The sequence below is a fragment of the Hemicordylus capensis genome, chromosome 4, assembly GCF_027244095.1.
Source record: "Hemicordylus capensis ecotype Gifberg chromosome 4, rHemCap1.1.pri, whole genome shotgun sequence".
NCBI lineage: Eukaryota > Metazoa > Chordata > Lepidosauria > Squamata > Cordylidae > Hemicordylus > Hemicordylus capensis.
In genome coordinates, this window is record NC_069660.1 from 7864900 (window position 1) to 7886301 (window position 21402).

The following is a 21402-nucleotide window of genomic DNA, read 5'->3' on the forward strand; positions in this document are numbered from 1 at the left end:
ATGACTTCGCCTTTGTTTGTTTTGAAAACAAAGGAGAATAATCACAACCCAGAAATGCATGAGGAGTAAGAATGGCTTTGCGCTTTGACGAGCGGGCTGGCACAAGTCACTGTTATCAACAGAACAGAACATGTGTTTGATGTGTGTTTAAACACCCTGCTTCTGGCCAGTACCTCTAGGGATTTCCTCCACCTTCCCAAGAATCCCCAAGCCACCCTGATGTTCAACATTCTCTGGAGGCCAAATCTGACCCAAGCTGTAAGCCATATGCAAGTCTCTCTCCTCTTCTTCTTTTCAGGTGACTTTCCAGTTACGCACCTGAACAAGTATCACAGCTTATTACCAGTGGCAGGTCATCCAAACAAGCCAGCTGGGCGCCAAAGGAGACTGCCCAGCTTCCTCCAATCTCTCTCCTGAACTGCCTGCTGACGGGTCATTTGTCAGGCAGAGCTGCACGGTTAACCAAATGGCCAGCCTGCAGGAGAGAAGGCACAACCCCAGCTGCCGCCAGGAAGCAGAGGCAGCTGCACCTCCTTTGGTGGCCCCAGCTTGTTAGGACGAGCCACTGCTGGTGGTTACATGAAAATTAGGCCACCGTGGTGTTAAGATGGTGGAATGTTGTCATCTTGCCAGTTGTCAACTGAGTGTGAAATCAAGCGTTTTCTGCAGTGGTCATGCCTGTGTGCCTCCAGACAGTCAGATGATCTCTGCAAAGCTGTGCCAGAAACCAGTAACAGAAACTGTCCAGCTTCCATGTCATTGCTTGTGTCCTGCTGCAGATCTTTGATAGATGGCGAAACAGTCAAACACGGAGTCAATTCATTCCACTGGGATGCACGGCAGTGTCCATACCATGGGGAGAAAGCTCTGGCCTTCTCCCAGGAGTGAAGAAAGAACACTCCTCTCCATCTACCGTCACAGAGTCCACAGGAACTGTGGTGGCTCTCACTTCTCACCTGACTCCAGGGGCACAGCTATAATTGAGCGAAAGGGTTCAAAGAACACGGCCTCCCCAGCTCCTGAGGGCCCTCCAGGGTCCTCCCTCCCTATATTCTTCATTATCTCCCTCACTCTGGGGGGCCGCCAGAGAGAGGGATGAACACAGGCCCCTTCTCCCCTAGATACGCCCCTGCCTGACCCTCTAGAGAGGATTTGCCACGTTTACACAGGAACCTGCACTCTACTGAGTCAGACTCTGGGTCCGTCGGGCTCAGAGCTGTCTACACTGACTGGCAGTGGATCTCTAAGGTTTCAGGCTGGAGACTTTCCCAGCCTTCTCTGGGGAAACTGCCAGGGATTGAACCTGGGACCATCTTCATGCCAAGCAGGTGCTCTTTTCCTGAGCTATATGGCCTCCATGGTTTGTTCACCACCACCAACAAATATTTGTATACTGCTTTTCAACAAAAGTTTCCAAAGCGGTTTACGTAGAGAAATAATTAACAAACAAACAAACAAACAAACAAGATGGCTCCCTGTCCCCAAAGGGCTCACAATCTAAAAACACAAAGCAACAATCTAAAAAGCACAAAGCTCACAATCTAATAACACAAAGCAAAGTGGTGCAGGAGTCAGGGCAGTGGATCACTTGAGCATTTGTGCCGTCTCCCTTTCTCTGTTATAGGATGGTCTACAGTTCCACCCATGAAAGTTTTTTTAACGTTGTCTTTATACCTTTCAAAGGAAAAGCAGACCGCCTAATTGCATGATGAGCTTCTCAAGTCTCCTAGGAGCTAATAGAGTCCATTGCAATACCAGTTGCAGGGGAGCAACAGTAGGAGAGAGGGTATGCCTTCACCTCTTGCCTGTGGGCTTCCCAGAGGCATCTGGTGGGCCACTGTAGGAAACAGGATGCTGGATTAGACAGGCCTTGGGCCTGATCCACCAAGCCTCCTCTTCTTGTGTTATCTATTGATAAATGACAATGCTCACCAGTTTTTTAGACCAGGGGGTTTCAAACTTGGGTCCCCAGCTGTTGTTGGACTACAACTCCCATTACCCCCAGCCTCCATGGCCAAAGGCGGCTGGGGATGATGGGAGCTGTAGTCCAGCAACAGCTAGGGGCCCAAGGTTGAGACCACCTGTGTTAAGACACATTTCCACACAAACTAGTATTGCTTTGAGCCATGTGCTCCTTGACCTCAAGGGAAGCTATTTGGGAAAGAGGCATTCTGGGGGTATCTGATTTGGGTAAACCCCACTGAAAGTGAGTCAGATATTTCATGTTTCAGGGCACTACTTTCAATGAAGTGTCTTCTGGCAGAAATCAGAGCTCTTTATTTATAGACTAAACACCCACCAGTTGCATAATGAGGCTCACATTTCTGCTGAAATCTCAGAAGAGGACAGAATCCTCTCATGCTGCACCTGCAGCAGCATTAGCTGCATTGGTTACCAGTGGATTTCTGGGCATGATTCAAGCCTCTTTTTTGGATATTTAACATGCCCCCCCCCCCCGCACACACACCATAGATACCCAAAGGACCTCCTTCTGACCCTCCTATAAGATTATTTAGGGAGGTTTGCTTGCACATCCTGTCACCTGCTGAAGCTGGATTGGTCGTGGCATGTGATAGCCTTTATGATAGCCTTCTCTTTATGATAGCCTTCTCCTTGGAACTTCCAGCCACTTGAACTTCAGGTGACACCTTGCCTCACCACCTTAGGCCTGGTCGGAAACTGTGCTTTTATTTCAGCAGGCTTCCCTATTGTTTCCTGAGCCTTGTACTTTTTGTGGATTTTCTCTCTCAGCTCTGTGATGTTTTAAAGTTGCTGTGGTTTTCCTATTAGCAGTCTTGAGTTCGACTGGAAGGGGGGAAAAGGCAGGGCATGCATTTTATCATACATTTGTTTAATGTACATAACAAGTTCCAGTCAGAGAAGTATGCTTTTCTTGCAGTACAATTCTCCTTAGCATATTTACTGAGCAGTGAGTCCTATTAAGTTCAGTGGGATGTACTTATTAGTCAGTACTGTATGTATAGGATTGCATATTTTGGGTTGGCAGTTTTTGAATATTTAAAATGAACCAAATGAAGAAAGGACAATTGGTCCATGATATCTACAGAGCAAAGGTATCTAGTATCGGTCAGGAAATTTAGGACTGACACATAAGGAAGTATGTTTTCACACAGTGCATAATTAATCGATGGCATTCTCTGCCACAGGATGTGGTGACGGCCACCAACTTGGGTGGCTTTAAGAGGGGCTTAGACAAATTCATAGAGGACAGGTCAATCAATGGCTACTAGTCCTGAGGGCTATAGGCTGCCTCTGAATACCAGTTGCAGGGGAGCAAGAGCAGGAGAGAAGGCAAGCCTTCACCCCACTGCCTGTGGGCTTCCCAAAGGCATCTGGTGGGCCACTGTGGGAAACAGGATGCTGGTCTAGATAGGCTTAGGAACATAGGAAGCTGCCATATACTGAGTCAGACCATTGGTCTATCTAGCTCAGACTGGCAGCAGCTTCTCCAAGGCTGCGGGCAGGAATCTCTCTCAGCCCTATCTTGGAGATGCTGCCAGGCAGGGAACTTGGAACCTTCTGCTCTTCCCAAGGTGGCTCCATCCCCTGAGAGGAATATCTTAGAGTGCTCACACATGTAGTCTCCTTATCACATGCAACCAGAGCAGACCCTGCTTAGCTAAGGGGACAAGTCCTGCTTACTACCACAAGACCAGCTCTCCTTGATCCAGCAAGGCTCTTCTCATGATCTTGAGACAGGAGAGGAAACAATCCTAATGTATGGAAGCTAGATATTATTACATGGTTATCATTAAGCATTCATTTCATCCTAATCTCTACTCAGAGAATGTACTACTACCACTGAGTATTTACATATCGCTTTTCAACAAAAGTTCTCAAAGCAGTTTACACAGAGAAATAGCAAATAAATAAGACCGTTTCCTGTCCCCAAATGGCTCACAGCCCCCCCCCCAAAAAAACACAAGGTAGACACCAGCAACAGCCATAGGAGGGATGCTGTGCTGGGGCTGAATAGGGCTAGTTGCTTTCCTCCTGCTAAAAACAAGAGTATTGCCACTTGAAAAGGTGCCTCTTTGCTCTTACAGCCCATGTAAAAGGGACGAGAAAACATCAAAAAGGGTTTTCTAACTATTCAAATAATGAAGCAATTATAGGGAGGCCAACTTTCCTTTCCTTGCAGATTTCTCCCCAAAAAGCTGTTCCGTGGCCTCGTGCCAGGAATGACATGGGCCAATAGTAGCCACCCATTTTGCCAGGTCAGTGCAGCACATGTGATCTTTTGCACAGTGTTTTACTCTTTCAATTCACTTGCTTCACTGTCTATCACTCTGCTTTTGCTGTGAGATGTTCTGGGGCTTTTTGAAAAACGTATCTTTAAAAACGGATGAATTAATTAGAAACTGACCAGCTGCAAAGGAAGTCAGGGCTCCTGTGCCACTTTACTGCACACAACAACAACAACAGTCCACATGTCAGCAATGTCACTCTTCCTGGTGGGATTTTGTCAGGGTGACATTATCCTTCACAAGTTTGCTCAGAAATAAATCCCCCAGAGTCTAAGCCAGAGTGACTCCCAAGTTAGTGCATGTAGGGCTGCCTACTGAAGTGGAGAGCAAGGCAGCAGCACAGCATCAGAGAGGCAGGCAGGATTCTATGCCACAGCCAAGAGGGTCCACAAGCCCTCCTGTTCCTGTTCAGATGAAAGGTGCCATGGCAGTTTAGCAAATATGGTTTAGAGGCCCAGGGGGCTCAATCTCTAGCAGCCCTACTTGCTCTGCCTGCCCCTGCCAGATGAGGTGAGGTGGATGGCTGTTAGGGAGAGGGCCTTTTCGGTGGTTGCACCTCGTTTATGGAATAGCCTCCCCAGTGAGGTCCGCCTGGCTTCATCACTTTGTTCTCTTAGATGCCAGGTAAAGACCTTTTTGTTCACTCAGGCCTTTTAAATTTTGATTTTTAACTGATTTAAAAAGTTTTTAAATTGCTTTTTTAATATGATACGTGTTTTTATTTCATGTTTTAATGCTGTGTTGCGAGCCACCCAGAGAACAATTTCTTACGGGGTGGCTAATAAATAAAGTTTATTATTCGTTGAAAGAATCTCTGGTACTAAGGGAAGGAAGTTATTTGCTCTGACTGGCAGCATCCACTTTCCACAAAGTGACTGCTGCCAGTCAGAGCAGACAACCCTGGCTCAGATGGACCAATGGCTCGGTATAAGGCAGCTTTGTGTGTTCAGGGGTGTGCTGTGCCTCCTGCATCTCAGAAACAGAACAGCCGTGTCAGAGGTACTCCAGTCCATTACTAAGGAGCCATCCTCCACGTTTCCGGTTTTTTTTAGCACCCTTACTCGGCACCGGAGTGAGGCGGCTCATGCCTAGGCACTTCAGGTCCATGGCCTATGTCTCAACCTGTATCGCTCCAGAATGCAGGTTGTCATGACTGAATGCTCTTCTATACAAGAAGCAAAAAAAAGTAGCAGTCCCAGCACACCCTAGAAAACAAACATGTTAGGGAGAAGAGTTGAGCCTAGACGTCTCCCCCTGACACGCTACTCTTCCACGTGCAAGGATTTTTTTTGGGGGGGGGATCTTTGTGCGGAGGGAGCAGTCAGGCATGGCAACCTCTCCGCCTGCCTGTGCCTAGTGAAGTGATACAGGTCGACCACCTCCGTGAGCATTAGGCCAAGGCAGGAGACAAGGCCGGAAAGGGAAGAGAAGGCTGCGGCCACCGTACAGACAAAGACCCCTCAAAAGTCTCAAGCCAGATCGCGTCTCCAAGCAGGACTTCTTCGTCCGACTCCTAGGTCGTCCCGCGTCTCCAAGCAGGACGTCGATTGCGGACAAGACAAGCGACTGCCGGCGGCTCACGGCATCGAAGATGGCCGCTGAAGCGAGCGGCAAAAGGCCGGCTTCCCCCTCCCCAAGGCTGGAGCCTGAGACCTCCCTTCTCTGGCTCCGGCACGTCTTTAAATAATAATGAAAAAAACACCCGCCCGCCTCTTCTTGGACGCGCTTGCCAGAAGACGGAGGAGGAGAAGGAGGCGTGTCAGAAGGCGACCGACTCCTCCCCCCCGCTTTTCTTTTTGTAACTGGCAACGCCGATTGGCCAATCAGAGCGCGAGCCGGCAAGGGGCAGCATTCCATTTCGGAATGTTGATACAGCGAGCGGGCCAATGGCGTGTCGCGAAGGTGGGGGAGCGGAGAGAATGTATCTTTTGCCTTTTTTTTTTTTAAACCCGGCTCGCTCTTGCACGAGCTCCGAGAGGGGCGGGGGAACGAAGCGCCGCCGCTGTTGCCAGCGCGGGCAGGCGGCAGGGAAGGGGGGCGTGGTCGGGGGGGAGCCGCTTGCTGGAGGGAAAGTCTCGGAGGCAGCGCGGGGGGCTCGCCCTGCACGGCTTTTCCCACCCCCGGGAAAGGGGGCCTGCTGCACGCCCCCCCCGCAAGCCCCGGTCATGGACCCCAAGCCGCGTCTTTTCAAACGTTCGGCCTCCCCCGGCGGCGGCAGGATCTGCTCCCCTCCGCCTGGCTTGACGTCAGCGGGATCCTGCTGCTGCCCTGACAGCAGCCCCCAGGCAGCCGGCTTGTATTGTGGGGTGGTCTCCGCCTGCAAGCCGCCGTCCTCCACCGCCCCCGCGGGCAGCAACGCCGTTTACACGGTGCTGGTGGAAGACGCGTCGCTCCGGAGGAGAACCCGGCGCAGGAGCTGCGAGGACGGCGCCGGCAGCAAAGGCAGGCTCCAGCTTTTACAGAAGGTAAGAAAATAATCGAGGAGGAGAGTTGGGGGGTGGCTTTCCACTTGGCGCCCCCCTCCCCCCCGCTCCAGCTGCACGCCGGGCCTTTGCCTTGCTGTCGGAGCTGCCACAGGCTTCGAGCGGGTGGGTGTGTCCTCCATGGCCTACAGCGGCAGCGACTTCGCGGGAGGGGGGGCGTCCTCGGCGGGGGGGGCGGCGGAGAGAGAAAGAGGCGCTGACACCTAGCTAAGTTGTCAGGGCGGGGAGGGGGAGGCTGGAGCAGCCTCTCGGGAGCATCGGACGCCTTTCTCGGACTTCCATTGGGGGGCGGGGAGGAAGTGGGTTTCCTGCGGTGGTGCACGCGGGGAGGGCAAGGGAGCCGCAGAGGAAGGCGGCGGGGGTGGTGTGTTAATGTGTTGTGTTGTAGAGAGAGCACCTAGGAGGGGGGAGGCTGCCTTGCGGGGGTGGGCTCTGTATTGGCAAGGGGAGGCGCTGGTGTTGGAAGGGGAGCACCCATATATGGCACCCTCGAAGGTGGGGCAGAGGAGTTGTATGGAGAGAGGGCTGGAGGGTCGTGTACGGAGCGCGGAAGAAGGGCCACGGCTGCAGGCCGAAATCCGACGGGTGAAGCACTTCTGCAGGAGTCCTCTTGCAGTGGAGGGAGGAGGGCACGCGCAGACGAGATCTGGTTTGGCAGAGGGGAAAGTGGAGTAGAGCCGACCCTAGGTGCGTCCTCCTACTCCGAAGTAGAAGCTCAGTAGGGCCTTCCTCCCAAGTAGTCCTAGCATTGCGGCATAAGCGCCCCTGGGTGGTTCCGCAGAAGCCCCCGGAGCAAAACAGCCGTGACAGTTTCCGAGTCTCTGCCCCGCTGCGCTTGCAAAGAGCGTGAGCGAAAGAAATCGCCGGCTGCAGCCGCCCTCGCCTTTGCAGCCTCGGCTCGCGCGGACACCCTGCGAGGGCCTGAACTTGCCGGCTTGCGCAAAAAAAAAAAGCCAGAGCCGCGGCTTCTCTGGTGCGGGGGTGGGGTTTTTAAAAAAAGTTTCTTCGTTCCTCTCGCTGGTGAAAAGATGGCGCCGCTCTCGGCGTCTGCTTTTGCTGCGCCGCGAAGTTGGCTGCTGCTTCTTTTAGAGGAGATTAGTGTGGCGCGGCTCACAAGTGAGCCATAACCGCCATGAATTGCATACAGTTCTGGGACTGTTGTCCAGAACCTTTTCTAGAAGCGGGAGTCTCAGAAGAAAATCCCCAGGAGACAAAAAGCCTGGTCCCAGCCTTCGCGGTTGCCAAAAACTGCACACGGGTCGCCATTTCCCGAAGACCCAAGGCAAGCGCCGCCGGGCCTCGAGAAACTTGACTCTTTGCCGAACACCGTGTTCTCCACAACCCCATCATACGTGGCCTGCTGTTTCCAGGAGACCCCATCTAGCACAGAGTGCCCGGTCCACTTTTCCGAGCAGATAAAGTTTTTCGGGTAGGGCACAATGGCCAGAGAGAAGGCGTCTCAAAATAGAGAGAGAGAGAGAGAGAGACTCTCTTGGCGTGGTGCAAAGTTTTGATCGAGGGGAGGGGATTAAGTGGGGCTGGGCCTTGGAGCCGAGCCGCCCCTGGCCGGAGTCCATCCCCGCCCAATCCGATCTCCACCCCTGCAGGTCGGGGCGTGAGGGGCTGGAAGGGACGGACCATCCATCATTCCCCCAACAGGACGCTGGAGACCCCCACGGCCCTGGGTGGGGGGAGGTTCTGCCTGTCGGGGGGCGGGGTCTGCCTAGGCTTATGGGCGTGAGCCGCGCTTCGCCTTTGGAGATCACAGCGGGGAGTGGGGGGCTGACACGTGCTCAGTGCCGGGCGGGTGGGGGGGGGAGAGAGAATCCAGGGGGCGGAGCACAGGAGTGGGTTTGGTAGACGGAGCCTGCCTGACGGGCTGGTGCTGAGTGGGAGGCAGCTGCTGCAGGAGAGTTGCAAGGAAGTTTCAGACGGCTGAGCCTCTGCGAACTTCCAGTCGTGGGGTAGCCCGGGTGGCCTTCTTTCTGTGCTCGATTGGAGTCAGAGCGCAACAGACTCCCACCCTCCAAAAGGGAGGCTTCAGCTGAAGCCACCGGGAGTCTTCAGACTGATGGGATTTGTAGTCCAGCAACCCCTGGGGACCCAAGCTTGAGAATCTCTGCATTAAATATAGTGAGGGCTCTCCTACTCGCTCTGCTCTCACAACATCCCTTCTCCTTGAAGCTGGGGCAGGGCTTTTTAAAAGGGAAACTCAGTACTGCTTGCTGGTCTTGTGGTAGCCACCATGACTTGTCGGCCCTAGTTGCTGCTGCCAGTCTGTGCAGACATTGCTGAGCTAGAGAGACCAATGGTCTGACTCAGTATATGGCAGCTTCCCATGTACTAAAGTAAACTTGTTGTGCCGTTGAGTCGGTGTCGACTCTTGGTGCCCACAGAGCCCTGTGGCTTTTCTTTGGCAGAATACAAGAGGGGTTGACCATTGCCTCCTCCCGCGCAATCTGAGATGATGCCTTTCAGCATCTTTCTATATCGCTATATAGGTGTGGGGAACATCCCAGCAGGGATTCAAGCCGACAACTTCTGGCTTGCTATTCAAGTCATTTCCCTGCTGTGCCATTAGGTGCCTACTACTACTATGAAATTGTGGCGGGGGGGTGATGGGAGGTGCAATTCAGCAACAGCTGGACAGCCAAGGTTGCTTATCCCTGAACTGGGGGGAGGGTGTTTTCTCTCTCCAAGGCACGATCTGCAGGCACAATCTTTGGGACACAAACTGGGAATTGCTGTCCTGGGGGGAGATCTGCTTCACCTTTGGTTTGTTTAAAAGAGGAGGTAGAAGGGCTTATGCAGGCTAGGAAACCATGCTGTTCGGAGGGCTTTATAATAGCAAAACAGAACATAAATGGAAATACTTTGGATGTCCACCATATTCACCCTGCATACATTTCTCACTCCCAGAGAGTGAGAAAATTCACATGATCCAAAGACTCATCACGTTAAGCCTCTGATTAAGAGATGGGCTTTAAATGTGAAGTGTTTTTTTGGGACTGTGGCATGCAGGGGTGGTTTAAGAGAGAGGAAAATCCCCAAACACCTCTCTCCCCTGTGCCTTTAGCCTGTTGAAAAATCGACCACCCAAAGCTGCTGCACGTCCCCGTTTTGGAGGGAAATAGCCTTTTTTGGGTGGGGGTGGGGGGAGCTTTAACTCCCCCGATGGTCCTGATTCAGATCCTGGTGGCTGCTCTGTAACACAGAAGAGCCGTTTCCTGTTAGATTCCTGTTTTAAACTCCTCTCTTAATGGCAAATTTAACAGCTGAATATATATAATGTGGTTTGGCCCTTTCTCTCTCCTGTTGCTCAGGGGATGGGAAATGGCAAAGTGAGACTGGCAAATCTGAGGGAAGGAAGGGGCCAGCTGAGAATCAAAGATGGATGGAGTAGAGCAGGGGTAGTCAATCTCGGTTCCCCAGCTGCTGTTGGACTACAACTCTCATCATCCCTGGCCACAGCATGACTGTGGGTGATGGGATTTGTAGTCCTGGGTTAGAGGGATGTGAGTAGGCCATGGAAGTACCATTGGGCCTCAGGGCCAGGGTGTATGCCTGGGTGTCTAATAGGCTGTGGCTTTTGAGATTGATCAGGTCTTAGTATCTTTGGAAATGATGCAAGACTTTTCTGTTTGGATCAGGGTTTTGTGCTGGAAAATAAGCAAGTTTTAGGAGTACATTTTGATGCTCTTATTGTGGTACTCTATTGTGCAATAACACATTTTTTAAGAGAAAGGGCGTTAACCTTCCCTGAGCCCTCATGGTTAGCTTGAGTTACATATTAAAAGCAATGAACAGTGAATGCCTATTGAAATTTCATAGTTTCCTTCCTAAAGGCTATTGGAACACATTCAATTTCAGAAGAACCATTCAAAGGAATGGGACCCAGCGTGATTTTGCTGGTTTCACATTAGTTTCTAGGGACTGTCCACAAATGGGCAAACAAAAGACCATCTCAAAATAAGAAGCATGAGCAGTGGATTTCAATAGCCATTAGCTGTTATTTTCACGAGTCCTGTTGAGCACTTGGGATTTACTTCTGAGTAGGCCCCTGTCTCCAGGATTAACTGAAATGGACTATTTAAATTTAATTTTAAAGGATTGTAAAGAGGAGAATTTACTGAATGCTGCTAAGTTTTGTTATGTTTGTGGTGTTATTCGGAATGAAGTTGTTAGTTCTAAATGATTTTATTTCAGTAATTCTGGCCATTGGCTGTACTAATAAAGACTGAGACTGAGTAGTACACCAGTGTGATTTTCTTAATCTGATGATTGGGCAGCTGAGTTTTGTGTGTGTTTATTTCTAAGTGTATGTGTCGCTTTTGAAACCGAAAAGGATTGAACCCTCAAAGTGGGATGCAGGAAAAATAAATCACCACAGTTCAGCACAAGGTCTTGTGCAGCACAGAACACAGCCAAAAGTTTCAGACAGTGCTGCTTTTGGGGGCTGGGGGCTGGTGGAGGAGGGGAAGGGAGCCAGGGGTAACCATAGGCAGGACTAATAGCAGGCAGGCCAAAGTCCAACCCTAAGTTAAAAAGAAATAAATCAGCAGCCCATGGTTTTCTCCATCTGTGAAGTTGTTTACTTGTCTCAACCAAAATCTCCATCATTCACACCAGCACTTGGCAGCTGGATATTTAGTGCTAATTTAGTGCTAAATTCCCCCCCCCCAGTTGGCTGTGAGTAAAGGAATCCTGCCCTCTAGTGTGGTTCATGGTGGGTGTCAGTGTGGAAAGTAGCAACCCCCCCCCCCAGTTCCCCTGCCTCTCCTTCCCCTCAGTAGCTCCATCCCTCCTTCTATCAGCATTGCCTCCATTTCTCCCCTCTCCTTGCAATCTCAGCCCTCTCCTCACCCCATGCAGGACTAGGCTAAGAAGATCAACTTAGTGGGGGCGGGGAGATTTTGAATATTGAGCCCCTTGCAGGTAGCACCTGCTTACACACATTTCATGTTGCTTGAAAATACCACAGTGTATTTGGCCCCACACAGAGCCCTCTAGTTTTCTTTCTTCTCACACACATGAACATGCATCCTTTTTTTTTTTAAAGCAAGCCTTATTTCTTCCTTTCTCACAATATAAGCATTTCTGGGAAATGTCTTTGGGCTGCAATCCTATGCACACAGCAGTTACTTGGGTGTGAGCCCCAATTAGTTTATTAAGGCATTTACTTGGAATAAACTGTATAGAATTGGCTGCAGTTCTATGCAACGTTTACTTGGGAGAATCCTTTATCAGATTTGGAAATTAAGGCTTATAAATCACAAACCTGCCTAAAGAACATATGCTGAGGACCTCTCCTTTCACCACTACTACTACTAACCAAATTTTTTAAAAGGTAAAACATAAAATAACAGCAAACAAAAACTAGCATCAGGACTATAGAGTGGTGGAACTACTTTATTTATTTTATTTATTTTTCTTTAAAATATTTCTGTACCACCCAAAACTTGTGTGTCTGGGCGGTTTACTTGACTATTTTGGACTGGTCTGGTTTCCAAGTTTTGCCTGTTTGGTTGCCCATGAAGAGAAGGCAATCATCTCAGAATTCTTAAAAAATAAAACATATTTCTGCATTAAAGACACACACACTTCAAGTAGGCCAAGTTTCAAGTTGTCCAATTAGTAATTTCAGTTAAAATTCCTAGTTTTATTTGTAAGCTATAACCCCCCTCCCTCTCTTTTACCCTCAAGAGAGGTGAGAGAGAAAGAGAAAGGAGCTAGTATGAGGCTTTGCTTAAAGTCCCAAAGAGGGAAAGCTGGGGGATGCTTGCTTGCTAGTAAAAGAACTACCCAGAAGAGTGCTGGTCCACCATATCCCCCACTTTCCCCCTCATTCTCTACATCTCTGAATTCTGCCAAGATTTGCTTGTGGCATTTTTAAAAGAAAAAGAAAAGAGCTCCCAGCAAATGCTGCAGACATCCAATACCTCCTGAGGACTTGGTTGGGGTACTTACTGAGTGAGGAGTAAAGGGCTGGCTTCCCTCTGGAGAAAGGTAAGCAGGGCTCCTACCTGTTCTGAACTCCGTTTGTTTGCAGACTGAATGCTCCCATTTTGCATACAAATCTCCAGAGAGTCTGCTCAGCCTGCCTAGAAGGACCTGGAAAATAAAATGACCGGGCTGGCCTTGTTTGGCTATTGGTCAGAATAGCTGCCTGTAAGCTGTTCTGATTGGTGAGGGGCTCGAATGGCCCCTGCCCACCCTTGGTGGGGGAAGAAAAGACAGGTGCATCTTGATTGGTGCTGAGGCACTAAATATGCAATTTGCATAGTGACTAAATATGATGATTGCGTCATATGGGGGACAACAGACCCCACTAAACAACCTAAGAGGGAGGAAAGGGCTTTATAAAGGAATTTAGAAAAACAACCAAGAGCCAGTGCCATCTACTGGCAAGCAGTGAAAATGCAAAAGCAACACATTCAAGCAAGAGAGAAAGGCACACAGAGGGAGAGACTGAAAGGAATTGATGGTATGTTTGGTGAGAGAATGAGGGGCTGGCAAGAATGTGGGATGGGCAAAGGGGGGGACCACCCCCTCTGCCCCAAATTAATAATAATAATAATAATAATAATAATAATAATTCGATTTCTATACTGCCCTTCCAAAAATGGCTCAGGGCGGTTGAGGAGGAGCCTTCTCTAGATTCAGAGAATGTCGCCCTCATTAGACCATTAGGCAAACTGCATGTAACAGCATAAAAAAGACCGGAAGCTGATCTGTTAATGGGGGGGGGGGGGCTTATTGGCAGGGGTGCACATCTCAAATACCCTGGTGGGCCAGAACCAACCATGACTTGGTATGCAGGGCCCGAGGTAAATTTTCAGTACATTAAGGGTTACATTAAAAGTATTAAAAAATTAGTGGTGTGCATGGTTCGAATTTCCCACGGTCCGGCACGGGGGGTAGTTTCTCTTTAAGGGGGGGGGTAGTACTTCCCACCCCCCCGCCGCCGCTCTTCCCCCTCCGGTGCTGGCAGTTTTCAAAACATTCTTGGGGCGGCAGAGTTCCTCCCTGCTAGCTTAAAAGTAGGCAGAGCTTGTGGCGTGCATGCGCCCTTTGCGGTGCGTGCGCTTGTCTCCGCCGCTGGTGTGCGTGCGCCGCAGTATGTGGTGCGCGCGCCAGCGGCGAAGACAAGTGCGTGCACCGCAAAGGGCGCATGCGCGCCACAAGCTCTGCCTACTTTTAAGCTAGCAGGGACAATGACGGGGGCAGGGGCGGCAGGGAGGAACTCTGCCACCCCAAGAACGTTTTGAAAACCGCCAGCGCCGGAGGGGGAAGAGCGGCGGGGGGGAGTACTCCCCCCCCTTAAAGAGAAACTACCCCCCCGCCCTTCCGAACCGAACCGGGGGAATTCCAGACCGGTCCGGAGGCCTTGTCAGAGGCCTCTGGACCGAACCATGCACACCACTATTAAAAATATTAATGAAAACCATTATGAGTTGTTAGTTGCCCAGGACAGCATGAGGATGGGAGAGGAGGCTCCTAGCACCCTTTCCTCTTCCCTGTGTCACATGCACTTCCAAAGCCTGCAAAGGTCAATTTTGAAAGCGGGGCTGAACCCACCAGATCCATGGGGCAAGGTGGCATCTTGCAGCTCACTTCAGGCACCACAATACTTTGGAGCCCGCAGAGGCCAGCAAAAAAGTCCCTGCGGGCAGGATTTGGCCCCCGGGACTTAGGTTGTGCAGGCCTGGCCAATAGGAATGCATTGTGGGGCAATCTGAACTTTGGGATCTGTTGAAGTGGAAACCACTATAAATGCTTTCGCATTCTGTTGTCCTGTTCTTCTCCCCACCCCGAAAGGCCTGCTGGGTCTGCCTTACGACATCTTGTGACTGGTGTATGCTGCTTTGCTCATCTTCCTCATGTTGAGCTGCATTCAGTGAAAACCAGTGGATGGTCTCCTAACTCGGATCATTTTTCACAGAACAAGCCTTCTGTGTGTGCCAGTGGTTTCCCCGGGCTTGCAGATGATGATTCACTGGCACAGTTGTGTGGCATGAAAACTGGAAGAATAATCCATTGTGGCAGATTTCAAAATAGTCTGCAATTCTGGGGGAAAGGTTATTTCAGACCTATGAAACATTGAAAATAACACCATTTATTTAGCCTGTACAGGAGGCGGGGGGAAAGGAGAAATCTCTGTTTCCCTAATACTTGAACTGTATGTGCTTTCAAGTACTATAAAAGTACAGCCGAATGCCACTCGTACACCTGGGCAACACTTGTATCTTGGAGTACACTGTAACCCTCATTGCAGAAGGAAAGTTTTAGTTCAGAAGCCTCTCAACTTCTCTCAACCCGCTTAACTATTAAATGAAAAAATAAAATAAATTTTTTCTTATTGACCTTTAACTTCTATCTGAAGTTTATTGGTTCCCTTTTGTTTATTGTGTTGCTTTTTAACTCAGATGATCTTCAAAGTAACACACCAGAGGGAACAAAAGTAAAAACAGAATTAAAAATGAATACAATAAAAATTCAGTATGAAAAGTTATGTAAATACAGATGCAATCTTAAGCATTCCAAAAGACAAAGACAAAGGCTACTGAGATTGCTGCTTTGCAGAAAACCATTAGCTATATTTCTTGCATCAAAGTATGGCCAGATTATTATCTGTCAGTAGCCTGTTTAAGTGGTGTAGAAAGCAGGGACGGTGTACTCACAGCATCCCTAAGAGAGCACTCTGTGACCCCGCCAACGGGCTGATGTGCTCAGAAGCTGAGGCAAATGCAATTGTAGACACATTCTTCCCCATGAAGAAGAACCTGTCCACAAGTACAGCATTTGTCTTTGCAGACAAACGTTGGAACCATGGATAGTGGGGTGTGCATGTATGTGCACGCACAGCTTCTAAGCATGTCTGCTTGGAGACGGGGCTTCAGAGTGCATACTTGGGGATGTTGTACATGAGTACAGCATCTCTGCTTTTTAGAACGTTGAGCAAGGCTTATGAATTACCATATTTATGCACGGAGACGAAACCAACGCTTCATGCTGATTGTGATACATTGCTGTGAGGCTGATACAACTAAATTACGTAAGTCCTTTGTACTCATCAAACACCTACTATTCTTCAGTAGGTCTTCTCTGGTTAGACAAGAATATATGTAACTGAATTGCCAACACTATCTTGTTGGCAGACTTATATATAGTATTCTGAGTTGAGGAATTTCATGTTACTTTAGTGGTTGGAATGAAGGGAGAAGACTATTCTTTAGAAACCTTGATTTAAAATACCATCATGCCAATGCAGAATTTCAGAAATGGTCTCAGCTAATAACCCATATATGACTGATCAGTCCACTGATCTTCCCCTGTCAGAATTGCTCAGGATACTTTTTGAGCAAGCCCTTACTCAAGCAAAGGTACTCTCAATCCCACCCATACTTCCAAAGGGTGCATGTGTGGATTATTCTTTTCTGAAGAGTCAGAACATCATATGGATTTTTGTTTTGATTTTATGGATTTCAAAGGGATCTGTTCTGAAAATATGGTGACACAAATGATGAAAAGATACTATTTTTTGAAAGATCCCAATAATTCTGAGAAACACACACTCCTTTACTTTAAAAATCATAGACTCTTGCCTGTGTGAATCAGTGGTGGTAAAGAAATCCCATGTAATCTATTACATAGCAAATGAGGGCGTGCATTGCTCTCCCAGCTATGGAAAGCTGTGTCTTCTTTGAAACCTTTTTCCAAGAGTGAAAAGTGATTGATTGATTAAGCGCCGTCAACTCTTAGCGACCACATAGATAGATTCTCTCCAGGATGATCTGTCTTCCACTTGGCCTTTAAGGTCTCTCAGTGGTGCATTCATTGCTGTTGTAATTGAGTCCATCCACCTTGCTGCTGGTCGTCCTCTTCTCTTTCCTTCAACTTTCCCCAACATTATGGACTTCTCAAGGGAGCTGGGTCTTTGCATAATGTGTCGGAAATATGATAGTTTGAGCCTGGTCATTTGTGCCTCGAGTGAAAATTCTGGATTGATTTGTTCTATGATCCATTGGTTTGTTTTCCTGGCTGTCCATGGTCTCCTCAAAAGTCTTCTCCAGCACCAAAGTTCAAAAGCGTCAATACTTTTTCTAGCTTGCTTCTTCAAGTCCAGCTTTTGCATCCACAGAGTGACATGGGGAAAACCATTGTCCAAAGGATTCTAATCTTTGTAGGTGTAGACACGTCACAGCATCTCAGTATCCTTCCCAAGGCCTTCATTGCAATCCTGCCAAGTGCTAGTCTGCGGCATATTTCTTGACTGCTGGTTCCTTTACTGTTGATGGCCGATTCTAAAAGGCAGAAGCTATCCACCACTTCAATGTCTTCATTATCAATTCTGAGGCTGGTTGCTGTACCCGTTGTCATTAGTTTAGTCTTCTTTACAATTAATTGTAGTCCTATTTTTTTTCACTGTGCTCTTTGACTTTCATTACTAGAGCTTGCAGATCATCCACATGAAAAGTACAATGATAAAAATGGAGGATGCTGTCTCTGAAGGCTCCAGTGAGTGTATAGAGCCACTTACTAGGTGCAGAATAGATGTAAAGGTTTTGCTGTGGGTTATCCCAGAAACTTGTAGCAAGTTCAGAATATTGGCCAGAAACCCCAGAACAAGAAAAAAATAAATAAGCAAAAATACTTTGCCTTTGTTGAACTATCCACATACATCCAGCCATATATAATATGGCTACATATTCTCCCAGATGTTACGGTTTCCTTTACATGCAATGATTGTGGAAGAAACTTATAAATGTATCTTATTGTCAAATAAAGATACTTCATTGCCACAGCTGATTTCACATGATGTTACATTTAGCCCTAGTCACTTCCATTTGTCCCCTCTGGTTATATACTACTCTGAAGAATGACTCAATATCATTCTGCTGAATTCTAGTAAGTTTCTAGAATGAAAGACCATGAAGAGGTCTTGTATTTTACTAGAAAGCAAATAAAGTTGACCACTTTAAAGAAAAACTGGGTATGAACAACGTGACTGATACTCTGTAACAGATCAGGAAAAGGGTGTTGTGAAGGCTCTTGACAAGAAGTTTCAAAAGATTAAAATGTGCTTTGCACAAATCACATTCTAAAAGATATGACCACTCAGATAGAAAAACATAGAGAAGAAAAAAGAGGGCCTGATCCTTATGAGGGACCACATTGGAAGTAACTCAAAATCCAAAATCAGTGCAGCCAGTCATTCAGTATTTTTGACCAAACTGAAGAATGAAATACTGAAGCACACAACCTCTTGTTACAAATTGATGTGCAGTCTTTAGCAAAGCACTTTGCAGCAACCAATAATATTAGTGAGAGGTCAAATAGAGGTCAAATTTATCAGAGGAAGGAGGTTGGAAGGAGTGGATGCCACGATGCTTTTGCAGTATTCCACATGCAGTCTTGCTTCCTTCTGGAATTTGAGCAAGCATATTGTGGCTTGGGAAAATACGAGCTGAAAGAGGAATTTTAACCAGTTAGGAAATGTGCATCAGAAGCTCAGTTTCCAAAGTGTCAACACCTTGAGGGGAAATAGTTGAAAGCACAAAATACAGTGTTCACACTAAGTAAAAAGGGCGGAGAAGAAGCCACGTATAGAATTACTTAGAAGGCTGTTGAAAGATTTATTGTAGACGCTGGTGGTAACTCTCCTTGTGCCCAGTCTGCTTTAACAGTGTGAGATGTTTGTGGTCTCAAAGAGCAGTCAGTTGTGTCAGTTTGTAATGCAGTCTCTTCCTGCATCAGAAGCGGAGTTTGCTCTCTCACTAACTGCCCAAATGGCAATGGATGTGCAGAAATTGAACATAAGACCAGCCCTGCTGGATCTGGCCCAAGGGCCATCTAGTCCAGTATCCTGGACTTTACACAGTGGCCCACCAGATGCCGCTGGAAGCCACAGGCAGGAGGTATGTGCATGCCCTCCCTCCTGCTGTTGCTCACCTGCAACTGGGACTCAGAGGCATCCTGCCTTTGAGACTGGAGGTGGCCTATAGCCACCAGACTAGTAGCCGATGATAGACCTCTCTTCCATGAAGTTATCCAAACCCCTCTTAAAGCCATCCAGGTTGTTGGCTGTCACCACATCTCATGGCAGAGAATTCCACAAGTTGATGATGCGTTGTGTGAAAAAGTTCTTCTGTTAGCTGGTCCTCAATTTCCTGGCAATCAATTTCATGGGATGACCCCTGGTTCTAGTGTTATGTGTGAGAGAGAAGAATTTCTCTCTCTCCACTTTCTCCATACCATGCATGATTGTATAGACCTCTACCATGTCTGCCCACAATCGTCTTTTCCCCCTAAACTAAATAGCCCCAGGTGTTGTAGCCTTGCAAAAAAATTGCTTCTAAACATTTTTACCCCTTATTGATGATGCTACTGAGAGGAAAACTTGGATGAGCACTGGAATCTGGAAGAAAGAAGTGGAGGCATGTGGATTTTGATGACACGGTTTACCCAGCTGCAGCCTGTGTCCTGCATGGAAGCATGTTAATATGGCAGTCTTTGGGAAGTATACAGCATCTGAGGTGACAAGAGATCGTGTTGGATTTTTCAGTACATTTCAGTCAGAAATATGTCTCACCAGTAATTGACACCAGAAAAACTCACCAGAAAGTCACAGTGGCTTTATGAAGAAGTCCTAGAAGTAGTAAGAAGGACTTTGATCTGTGGACCAAGACTCAGTGATGAGATCCTTGTATATCAAATAAAAGTATGTCCAAGTATTGCTATCAATAACCAAGATATGTTTTACCACAGTTTCCTGTACCACAAAGAAGTGCTAAATAAATATATTCTTCTGGTACCTTACAGTGCTGGTATTATGGAACCTGGACTTTATCTCGGTGTCAACTTACCTTTCTTTAAATATAATATCATTATGGATTCACATATGAATAGGAAGCGGGCCAAAGAAAATGCCACAATATTCCTTTCCATTGCAATAGCATGTCTTCAGTTGGCTGGGCTGTCTTTTTCAAGTAGCAGAATGGAAAATGTTGTTATACACTGATGCAGGCCAAAGGTGGATGACTTTGACTGTGGCATGTTTAGAAGTCTTGATTATCTACTTGGTTGTGTTTGGAGAGAAATACTCAGGTGTAGTAAGCTGGTATTCTGCTTGCATGTGGAGTGGAGTCAGTGTCGTAGAGCACAGCATGTACTGCTGGAGGAGAAGAGGCTATTGGAAACTAGTTGGTAGAAATCCATTCAGAAAAATTTTGATATGGTTTACTTGCCCTGAAGCTTCATGAATTGATAACTTTACCTGATAAGGCCAAATGATATTTTGGTAACTTGATCTTATCCGATAGCTTTTACCTGATAAGGCCAAAGTTCTCGGACCACTTTGAGAACTTTGGCTGAAAGGCGGTATATAAATCTTCCTAGTTGTAGTAATAGCAATAACTTGCAGTGTGTGTAAAAAAATAAATAAATTACTTACTTGCTGTAATGAAACCGTTATGGAACTTGCAGCTTGTTTTGTGTGTCCATCATGCAGAACTCATTATGGTAAGAGTAGACCTTTTCAACATATGCCATTACCTTTGTGCTAACTGGGCAAGGAGGCAACTTTTAAACGTGGTGATTCTCTTTATTTAGCAGGGGGAAAGTAACTGCCCCCCTATCCACCCCCAGCACAGGACCTCCAAAGACTGTTGCTGGTGTCTGTCTTATCTTTCTTTTCAGATTGTGAGCCCTTTGGGGACAGGGAGCCATCTTATTGATTTATTATTTCTCTATGCAAACCACTTTGGAAGTTTTTGTTGAAAAGTGGTATATAACTATTTGTTGTTTTGTGGGTTTTTTTGTTAACGTTGGTATCAATTGTTACCTTTTGTGAGTTGCACAGAGATGTAGACCTGCTACTGCACCAACACCACATCATAAAGCAGTCCTTGAGCAGGGTGAGGAGTCCCAGTCTTGGAAAGGGGCCCATTTGCTTCCCTTTCAGCCCTTGTGGGGGTGGAAAAGGGAAGGAGAGTGCAGGAGGCTAGGCAGGTACATAGATAAAGTAAAGTGTGCTGTCAAGTCGATTTCAACTCCTGGTGCCCACAGAGCCCTGTGGTTTTCTTTTGGTAGAATACAGGAGGGGTTTACCGTTGCCTCCTCCCATGCAGTATGAGATGATGCCTTTCAGCATCTTCCTATATCTCTGCTGCCTGATATAGTACCATCATAGGGAGCCCTTAATGCAGTCACACAGAGGGAGTCAATATAACTTAATAAAAGGAAAATGTCTCTCTTTCCATTCTGCTAATTTTGTACTAGCAATGATTGGAATGTGTTTTAGTCCTCATTTTCCCCACCTTCCGGCCAAGGGCAACAACAATTTAGAACAGCACTTGTTGCACTATTATTATTAATTCGATTAATAATTCTACTATTCTGCTCTTCTGGTTCTTTTCAGATCAGCACATTTTTACTTTTACTTTTTTGTAGTTTCAAAGTGTAGCTAGGAATGAGTTGAGAGGCTTTTGAATTAAAACTTTCCCTCTGCAGTGCAGGTTACACAGTTCTCCAACCAGGAGCCATGCAATACAGGGAAAGGGACAAGCGTTGCTTGTGTGTACGAGTGGCGCTTGACTATGAGTTGACTGTGGACATAGTTCAAGTATTGGTGAAAGAGAGAGGTTTCTGCT

General features: G+C 47.5%; 1 protein-coding gene across 3 annotated transcripts in view; it reads left to right on the forward strand.

Annotated features, from left to right (window-relative positions):
* Positions 1-6225: 6225 nt before the first annotated feature.
* The window catches only part of SLC2A4RG (SLC2A4 regulator), a 51790-nt gene continuing 36613 nt past the window's right edge, over positions 6226-21402 (forward strand). For all 3 annotated transcript variants that reach the window (XM_053249661.1, XM_053249660.1, XM_053249662.1), the window contains exon 1: positions 6226-6733. In XM_053249661.1, the coding sequence (XP_053105636.1) occupies positions 6434-6733 (300 nt within the window). In that variant the 5' untranslated portion in view covers positions 6226-6433. The remainder of the gene's footprint in view (positions 6734-21402) is intronic.